The 9,325-nt window shown below is 47.3% G+C and overlaps 2 protein-coding genes across 2 annotated transcripts; both read right to left on the bottom strand.

Annotated features, from left to right (window-relative positions):
* Nucleotides 1-1,590: 1,590 nt before the first annotated feature.
* LOC123450086 (DNA repair endonuclease UVH1) lies at nucleotides 1,591-6,204 on the bottom strand. The gene is made up of 9 exons (XM_045127490.1): nucleotides 5,233-6,204; nucleotides 4,880-5,106; nucleotides 4,677-4,786; nucleotides 4,175-4,327; nucleotides 3,213-4,001; nucleotides 2,845-2,955; nucleotides 2,490-2,750; nucleotides 2,109-2,332; nucleotides 1,591-2,011 (listed from the first exon to the last, which is right to left on the bottom strand). Exons 1-9 carry the CDS (start codon nucleotides 6,138-6,140, stop codon nucleotides 1,798-1,800), a joined length of 2,997 nt encoding a protein of 998 aa, XP_044983425.1. The 5' UTR covers nucleotides 6,141-6,204; the 3' UTR covers nucleotides 1,591-1,797.
* Nucleotides 6,205-6,535: 331 nt separating this feature from the next.
* LOC123450942 lies at nucleotides 6,536-9,048 on the bottom strand. The gene is made up of 5 exons (XM_045127962.1): nucleotides 8,686-9,048; nucleotides 8,487-8,588; nucleotides 8,090-8,134; nucleotides 7,205-7,342; nucleotides 6,536-7,069 (listed from the first exon to the last, which is right to left on the bottom strand). The coding sequence occupies exons 1-5, from the start codon at nucleotides 9,046-9,048 to the stop codon at nucleotides 6,731-6,733; spliced, it is 987 nt and encodes a 328-aa protein (XP_044983897.1). The 3' UTR covers nucleotides 6,536-6,730.
* Between the last annotated feature and the right edge of the window lie 277 nt (nucleotides 9,049-9,325).

Genomic DNA, 9,325 nt, shown 5'->3' with positions numbered 1-9,325 from the left:
TACTCACTCCGTCTCTTATGACAGCCAATATGGGACAGAGGGAGCACAATGTAAAATGTATAAAGAGATGTTTAATAAGATTAATTGTAGTTTTCTTAAGCCAATGTTTATCTATATATCACGAAGCATCGGTGCTTATGCAAAAACTGATTTATTTTTCTAATCATTTTTTCAAACATGATATAGACGCAAACGCTTACAAACACGCACTCATTCATATGAATCATATGAGCATCTTCTAAAGACTAAGCCAAATCATCCTCTAACTACGATTATCAAAAGAAAAAATCCTCTAACTATAATTCTGTAAGATTTCCCCTTAAATATACCAAAGTTTCCTAATGTTAGAGTTATAATATAAGTCATGTACTCTTTTGTATTTATCCTGATATATAAGGGGTTTTTTGCATATAGTCTACTACCTGTACATGTATATATACTGGTCTATGGCCTCATGGGAATACAAGTTGCTTATTCCTAACATGGTATGAGAGCTAGATTAACTTTTACACGTCGCAACTCGTGTTGTTGATCCGCTCCGCGCAGTCGCTATCCGATGTGCCTGTTGCGCTCGTCGCCGTGCTTCTGGCCGGTGTTCTCCTCGTCTCTGCAGCACATCAAAGCTGCTCGTTCCCCGTCAGCCCTGCAGCACATCGAAGCTGCTCGTTTCCCGTCAGCCCTGCAGCATATTGAAGCAGCTCGTTCCCCGTCAGCCCTGCAGCACATCGAAGCTCCTTCTGGATCCCGTTGTCCCTGCTCCATCTGCAGACTTCGCCGAATCCCGTTGCCCTCCCAGATCCCGCCGCCCTCGTCTGCTCGATCTGCAGAAGCTGCCGAATCGCCTTTCGAGTTACAGTTGACGGATTTCCTGACAAAGGCCCAGACTAGAACATAACATGACTTTTATCTTTCCAAACTCAGTGTTGTTCATCCACCATGAGTTTGGGGGGGGGGGGGGGGGGGTAGAGTTATAATATAAGTCATGTACCCTTTTGTATTTATCCCAATATCTAAGTGGTTTTCCTGCATATAGTCCACCACCTGTACATGTATATATACTGGCCTATGACCTCATGGCAAGTTGCTTATTCCTAACACCTAAAACAGTTACAAAGACTTCTACCAAATTTGCCAGGTTTTGAATTTCATTTATTGAGCTGTCTTCTGAAAATGCATATATTTTGTTCAACAGTGAAGGTCACAAAAATATTTGCAAATGAACAAAAGATTAAACCATCTGAAAAAAGAGTTGCAATATTTAAATCTGACTGCTGGCGGCGGGCGGCCGGGGGGGGGGGGGGGGGCATCCTCATGAAAGGTAAGAAGAAATCCCAAAAACTAGACTCGTTTTTCTCTTGTGACATTAGAATATTATACTCCCTCTGTCACGTAATGTAAGAACTTCTCTAACACTAGTGTAGTATCCAAAACGCTCTTATATTATGGAATGGAGGGAGTACAAAATAGCCTTATGCATTTCGTGTTCTATTTTTTTTTTTCATTTTTGTGTTCTATTTGTTCCAGAGCTTTTACTTAACTCCAAACCTGCTCAAGCCAACCAAGTTTACAGCATCATTTAGCCAGCTTTCCTAAGAGCAATCACATATTTGGCATTGGATTTGGATGGAATTCAACTACCCAATTGACAGTCCTCCTTACACAATGTGATATCGATTACACTAGCAAATAGCCTAGCCCTACTTACCTGACAAGTACAGCGTATCTGAACACCCATAGTTCAGAGGAACTCCTCTTCCAAGACCTCACTTCACTTGACCAGAACAGTAGAAGTTGATGCTATGAGATCATGCTGGGACACTTGGCATCCAGAAACTCCTTGAGCGTGCGGGCGCCCTTCTGGCTGCCCATCAGCTCCGCTAGCCTCTCTACCGGTAGCAGCGCGAGCTCCGCCAGGCTATTGCATCCGTCCATTATCGCTCTGTAGTTGGAGTCCGTCACGCCAGGGAGCCTTCTCAGGAACTCGATCGCGGATGTGTTGTAGTTCTCGGCCCTGAAAACCCCAAATTTTACCGTTAGTGGCCATAACATAATCATCCATGGTAATTACATATCTGCTCTGCCATGCCAGACACACAAGTTGGTTCTACCTCACGTCGTCTTCCACGACCCCATCCTCCGACGGCACACCCACCCTCATCGCCTTGTTCTCATCGGGTTCGTCCTGGTTTGATTTCAGCGACATGAATATGTCTGCTGTCGCGTGTAGGCTGCGGGACCACACGATGCGAAGCCGGGGGAAATGCAGGACTAGCAGTGACAGCTTCGAGATTATGTTTGTTGGGGACACGTCATCCCCAACTTCGCTTGCAGACTGCGTGAAAAATGAGCACACCAGTAGTAAGCATACCATCAGGTGCAACCAAAAAATACAATATTGGAGTATGAAGTATGAACATCGATTTGCTCATACAAATAGGACAGTCATTTGTAGAGACCATCTGTAAATGACAAATTAGCATGAAAAATACCTGAAAGGAGAAGCTCTTATCTTGTGAGAACTCTATCAGAAGCACTGGGATCTTGTAATACCTAATCATGATCTCGACCTGATTGTAGAGACGACCAGAAGCAAAGCTCTGGTACAAGTCTGCAATACTTTTTCTTTCAACGCATATCAAGGGAGAAAGAACATAGTCACCAACTTCCAGGGTCACCGGTATAATTCGAATACCCTTCTGGTGCAGTACATTGGGAAGACTGCTCATGAACTCCCGCATGTCTACAATAACCTGGAAGAATACAGTGCTGAACAATTTAGGAATTCAGCCAGAAACAGACATGTGGTTTCTTTATCAAAATAAAAATAAGGCCCAGTAGCGTCACCTGCATATCCTTCCCTGTTGCCTTTCTACCACCTGCCTTTCTTGTCAGTGAATTCTGAGAAAAAAGAGGTTCTGGTTCATTTGCCGGAGTTGGTCCAATGCAACGGCCACTCTGAAGAGAAATAAGACAGACGTGTGATGTACCAGAACCATATGAAACATTCATAAAGTGTAAGCCAGCATTTTCTGCCCATGCAAAGGTGGTTAGAAGTTAAAATAAACATCATGTCTGCTTGATCAATAGCAGCCATTTCATGAAACCATTATGCAGCATCATTCACATGGTAAATGCTTGGCTAAGGCCAAGCAGAAGTTACTCCTAGGGTACATATATTTTTTGTTAATGGAGAGATTCAACTGAAACACTACCTGATCAACAGGTATCATCATCAGGGACTTCTGTCTGATCAATGATTCAAAGGCTTCATTTTCTCGGCGGATACTGGACTCGAACTTTTGCACCTCAGAAGATTCCTCGTAAAAAAGAAAGTAAACTTTCAACTTCTTTGATGGGTTTTCTGCCTTGTATACCTCAATTTCCCTGACAAAGGTCATATCTGGATGATAGACAATAATTACGGATGGTTTCCATATGTCTAGTACATGCTGGTCACTGTCTAGGGCATAAAATTGCACAGGAGGTAGCATTTTGGGATCAATTAAGTCTTCAGCATTGTCAGGAGTGGAGGCTGGAGCAGGAGCATCTTCAGCAGACACCTTAGAGACATTAATGTCAGACTGTTCAACTGTTTTGCCTGATGCTTCCACGTCAGTACCTTGGCAATTATCATTTTCTGTAGTACATTTATTTTTCCTTTTACTGGCTTGTCTCTTTGCCGTGATTTTCTTTTGTACTCCCTTTCCTTTTCCCTTTACAGAACCTTTCTTGCTGCAGCTGGGAACTGGATCCTCCTTGGCATCTGCTTCCTTAGTTAAATTGCTTATACCAGAGGCGGCAGCAAGTAAGGCATTAGTCTCAAGCTTGCTAATGCTTACTGGCCCTGCATTCTCGTTCTCATTCTCATTAGACCCTGTAGGAAATTGCCCATCCAGGACACCAAAACCTTTTGGTTGCTGAGATCGTTTTTTCTTCTTTTTATGTAATCCGAACAGCTCGGCTTTCCCGAGCAAGTACTTCTCCCACTCTTCTCGCATGACCTTGTTAAAACAAGTTAAAAGTGTTATGGAGGGTTCACTAACAAGTTTTAGCTAGTAATAAAGAAACTTGCATTTAAGAAGAAATAGATGCAAAGGTGCACAAAGGAGATAAAAAGTAAATAGCAACTGCTCATTAGATTGATCCAACTGCATTCAAGACACACTGCAGTTACCTGATGGGGGCTTCTCAATATACATTCCTGCAGCTGCAAGCATGAGCGCTCATCTTTGCATGCTACTAAGACTATGCCACATTCATTATTTTCATCTTCATGTACAACAGCATCTCCCTTTCTCTGTTCTTCGGCTATCTCTTGCAACAGTTCCTGCAAGGATGTGTGTAGGATATCAGGTAAAGACATTCGTAAGAAGCAAAGAGTGTCTAGATGATGCATAATCTACTTGAACTATGTAATAACTAGGGGGCAGTTTCTACAAGAACAGAACAAGGAAAGTGGATTACAGTTTATTGTAACCCCTATCTTTCTCTTTGATATACCATAGGGGCTCACCTTTGGTGTTTCAGTCAAAAAAATATTTAGTATAAAATGTAGGTGCAAATGGAACAGAAGCGTCAAGTAGGTAAAAGATTTTTCTTCTGAAATGTGTGAAATAAATAGTTAATGCTGACTGTTGCTTGGAAGAAAATTGAGGAACAAGAACGGAGCCTCTCACCCGTAATACTTTCCATTTTGGTGCTTCCTCCAAAACCTCCTCCAGTAGAAAGGAAGCCTCTGCATTTACCTTCTGAGCGTCATCCTTGTTAGAAGCAGAATCCTCATTTTCTGCAGGAAAAGACCATGTGTTATACTAAATGTTTTCTTTAGAATAAAAATGCAGGCCACATGAATGGAAACCAAGGGACTAATAGCCGCTACCAGTTTCTTTTCCTTTCTTGCTCCTACTGGGTGTCACCTTCCTCTTCTTCGTTGGTGTGCCCTTGGCAATTGAAACCCTTGTGCCGTCCGGTCTCACAACCTGATAAACACGCCTTTTTGCAAGTTCAAATATCTTGTGGCTTGATTCAGCCAACATCCAAACCGATCGAACACCTTCAGATACTCTCAGGGTGTCTAGATACTTCAAGTATGTCACGGCATCATACCTAGCCATCATCTAAATAGCATAAAGAGTATGCCCAACTGTCCATTGATGCGCACAATTTGTGTTGCTACACCAAACAGAACAATAACCCTGTTGAATGCCATGGATTAATAGTATGGATTGCTACCTGCCAAGGTAATCGAGCAGCTTCCGTAGCGTCCTGAGGTCGGCGACGAGCTGCTTGGTCTTCTTGCCGAGGGTGTGCCAGATGGGGTCGAGCTGCCTCCTGACAATCTCGTCGAAGGACTTGAAGAGGCCCTTGTCAATGGTGAGGTCCTCGACATCGACCTTGTAGGTCCGCCGGAGCTCCTTGAGGCAGGCATCCATGGCGTCGAGGATGGCAGCCTGGATGCCCGCCATGGGGTTCGTCATGGGGACGCGGACGTCGATGACCTCCGGCGGGGAGCGCTCGAGGTCGGCGGCGGCGAGGACGTGGAAGCGCGGCCAGAGGTGGAGGCGGCGGATGTAGAGGCTCTTCATGGTGCGCTCGGCCTTGGCGAAGCCGGCGACCATGGCGTGGGGGCGGTCGGAGAAGGCGTAGACGGGGAGGAGGCGGTGCTGGCGCAGGAGGCGGGCGATGAAGGCGTCTGCGGAGACGTCGGAGGAGCGGTGGGCGGCGAGGAGGAGCAGGGCCCGGACGCGGGAGGGGAGGAGGTGGGAGGTGAGGAGGTCGGCGGCGAGCACGCGCGCGGTGAGGAAGAGCGCCGCGCCCTCCCCGGAGGAGTAGAGCGCGCGGCGGTTGGCGGCGGGGACGTCGGAGGCCACGTCGTGGACCTGCAGGAGCTGGGATTCGACCAGGCGGCGCCGGATTTGGTCCTTGAGCGCGTCCGGGGCGGAGAGGATGAGGAAGCATCCGCCGCCCCCGCTGCCGCCGGAGGAGGAGGGGGAGGGTGAGGAGGATGTGGATTGGTGGTGGAGGTGGAGCAGGAGCGCAGCGGCGAGGGAGGCGAGCGGGAGGCCGGCGGAGACCACCACCAGCCCTCCGTTGGGATCCTCCAGGAGGTCCGCCACGGCCTGCTCCTCGAACGGAAGCATCGTCGGCAACGGCGGCGGCGAGCTGGTTCCGTTCGTCTGCTCTTGGCTGCCTCTCCTTCAGACCTCCACGGCGACTTCCCCTTTCTCCATGTAGGCCTGTACCGCCATGGCCCGTGGGCCGTCTCAATTTTGGTGCCTACCCAGCCCATCAAACAACATGATTTCTTTCTAAAAAAAAAATTCAAAGCAAACATTCCTCATCATTCATCGACAGAAAATTCCCTCAAAATAATCAACAACAACAAAGCCTTTAGTCCCAAACAAAACAAATTGGAATAGGCTAGAGGTGAAACTTATAAGATCTCGCAACCAACTCATGGTTCTGACAAACGGATAGCAAGCTTCCAAAATTCCCTCAAAATAATCAACAGAAAAAAAACTCAAAACAAGCAACAAAAAAAAAGGAATTTTTCTTCTATAAAATGGCTTGCTGACAGGCACATAAATCACAGGTGTAACAGTTTTCTTCCAAACCTTCTCTATTTTCTTTCATTCTTTCTTTGGACATGTAATGTGTGTTCTCATCTTTCGGCACTACTGCTACATCATGAGAAAGAATAAGAAGAAAAAGAACAAAATCGCCGGCCAGCTTAATAGGCAGTCGTGTTGCTTCTCCTCTTCACCTTCAAATACACCGGGTCCTTCAGCAGCCTGACGGTCACGCCACTCCAGACGTCTGTGCTGGTCGGGAGCATCGCCATCTCCTCCGCGACGGCCATGTCCTCCGGCATCACGGACCCGAACACCGTGTAGGCGTCTCTCCACTCGTCGTGGTCTGCTAGGCTGATCAGGAACTCTGGCCCTGACCCAATCCACGCCACGGACCCTCTTCTCACAGCCGAGCACCCTTCTTTCGGCATCTCCTGGAAGGCTACGCCATCGACTTCCAGTGTCCCTTGTAGCAGCGCGTAGGGTGGACCAAATGCAGCCTAGTTGCACCCAGAAGAAACATTCGTCAGTAGGCCGACAGCCCTTACATACAAGCAATTCCAGAAACACAAATGTCACTTTGGGCTCCCTCTTATGCAAGAAGCAAGATGGTTAAACAGCCATAGACCCCATACATTTTTTACGTGCTCTCCTTTTGCATCCCACAGGTGGCCACGGCCTTCCGCGCGGTAGAATCTGCATCCGGCGTAGTTGTGCAGGCCCAACAGCTCGATGAAGTAATCCACAGAATGGGGTGCACAATCAGGCAGCAACTGGGTGGAATGGAAGTATATGTATCAGAGAAAGGAACAAGAATGCGGTATATGATACCCGTGGAAAACAAAAATTATACTAGAATATTTCCAGTCAGCTCAAAGTACAAGCTGCCTTTTCAGTATGAATATGAAGCACTGAAATGGATCATGCAGGGGAATAAGCTTTTATTATGACTAAATACGAATTTATGGGAATCATCAAGACATAGTTAGCTCTGTGACAAAACGAAATGTATTATCGGCTACACTGCTTAAGAGCCTAGGCTAGCAACAGAACAATCACTTAGAATGGATGTTTACTTGGCATATTCTTGCTGGGAAACTATTTGTAGAAATAAGAACCAACCGATAAATGAATATTCAGGAACTGGACATGGACATGTTAAACGCATAAATCCAAGCCAGAGAAGCGATTGATCTCAGGATATTAAGAAAAAATATTTGGTGGGGCTCTGCCACAATTGTTTCCCCATTTTAAAATAGGAAATTTGCATGGCAAAGCATTTGTCTCGATAAGCCGAAACAGCATGCTGTAACCTCTGTTTAGAACTTGCAGCTTTAGCGGCTTGAAAATATGCTTGTAAGTAATGAAATAAGTGTGAACACCACTCTAACATCTTTGGGTTGGCATGAAAGGAAAACTAAAGGGCCAAACACTGAAGGTGTTCTAGAAATGGTCCCTCAGAATACTTTAACAGCTTGAAAGTATTCTTAACCCAGCTGTAGAGACAGAATACAACTTACTTGGACACGAAGCGTGCCGACACTTGTTTCCAGCCCCACGATTCCCTACATTAAGTTTGAGACCTTTGATTATCGATGAGATTCATACCAGGGAAGATCATAATAAGAAGAATCAGCAGATATAGTTTCTAAACAAACAAAAAATGCTTGATTCTAGTTTCCTTTTTAATCACATTCCACCATGTGAGGCCTGATTCCTGTTTCTCTTTTAAGCACTCCAGCATGTGATGATTGATTCTTCTTTCTTTTTGAAGCAAGGAATATATGATATTATTACAAATATTTGTCTGCATTATACACAACATGGTCAGCCAGCTGAGCCGAAAATTCGTCAGCGGAACATCCCATGACATGCTACGAGCTTCTCTGGCTCCATGATGCCAAGCGGTTAACAGACCTGTGATGATTTTCCGAAGACGAGGCCAGAAGTCCACATGACATCCTCCCCCCTCGCGATCACAGCGGGAGCCATGGCGTCATTCTGCTTCTTCAGCCAGCACTGCAGCCACAGTTCGCAGGCGCTTGATTGATAAGATGAGGATGCAGAAATATGTACATACAGAGGTGTAGGGGCGGGAGTCGGCGAGGGGACGGACCTCTCCGAAGCGGTTGCCGCATCGGCGGCGGTCCCCGCAGAAGACCCAGGAGTCGCAGCGGCGGTGGGCCTTGCAGGAGGCGCAGCAGGCGGCGGCGGAGGGCTGGCGGTGGTCGGAGCCCCAGTTGACCGCGGGGCCCCAGAGCTCGAGGCCCTGGATGCCCCCGCAGCGTGCGCGACCGGGCTCCGCGGCGGCGAGCCGTCGCGCGGCGCCGGGGGAGGAGATGTAGGCGGCGAGGGCGAGGGCGGCGAGGAGGAGGAAGAGGGCGAGGGTGAGGAGGCGGCCCCGGCGGCGGGCGTCGGACGGCCTGCCGCCGCGGAGGGCGGCGGGGAGCGGGAGGGCGAGGGTGGGGGGAGGAGGCATTGGAGGACCTGGCCGGCGGAGAGAGAAAAGGAGGGATTTTTGGCCAGTCGTCGTCTTCACGACTGAAGCGTTGATTTCACCTCGTCTCAACAAATTAAGGAGAGAAAAAAAAGAACTGTCCCCCACTCCCTCGGTCCCTCACTCCTACCACTGCAGTATCCAACATTCAAAACTACCATAGCACGTTTTTAAATGTTTGGAAAATTCTGGAAAAATGGTAACTCATCCACGCAAAATCAATGTATGTTGTTGTAAAATTCAGAACCGGATTCCGAAA

Source organism: Hordeum vulgare, chromosome 4H (genome assembly GCF_904849725.1).
Source record: "Hordeum vulgare subsp. vulgare chromosome 4H, MorexV3_pseudomolecules_assembly, whole genome shotgun sequence".
NCBI classification, from domain to species: domain Eukaryota; kingdom Viridiplantae; phylum Streptophyta; class Magnoliopsida; order Poales; family Poaceae; genus Hordeum; species Hordeum vulgare.
Note: the sequence above shows the minus strand (reverse complement) of the source record. Positions and strands in the feature narration are given on the sequence as shown.

Bases quoted from the DNA above. Each gene is read 5' to 3' on its own strand.
- LOC123450086 (XM_045127490.1), bottom strand. From the start codon at position 6,140: ATGCTTCCGTTCGAGGAGCAGGCCGTGGCGGACCTCCTGGAGGATCCC. The intron at 4,787-4,879 runs GTAGCGGCTATT...CTTTTCCTGCAG, and splicing joins CAAGAAAGGAAAAGAAACTG to AAAATGAGGATTCTGCTTCT. The intron at 4,002-4,174 runs GTAACTGCAGTG...TGTTTTAACAAG, and splicing joins TATTGAGAAGCCCCCATCAG to GTCATGCGAGAAGAGTGGGA.
- LOC123450942 (XM_045127962.1), bottom strand. From the start codon at position 9,048: ATGCCTCCTCCCCCCACCCTCGCCCTCCCGCTCCCCGCCGCCCTCCGC. The intron at 8,589-8,685 runs GTCCGTCCCCTC...CTGTGGCTGCAG, and splicing joins GCGGCAACCGCTTCGGAGAG to TGCTGGCTGAAGAAGCAGAA. The intron at 8,135-8,486 runs GTCTGTTAACCG...AACTTAATGTAG, and splicing joins TCTTCGGAAAATCATCACAG to GGAATCGTGGGGCTGGAAAC.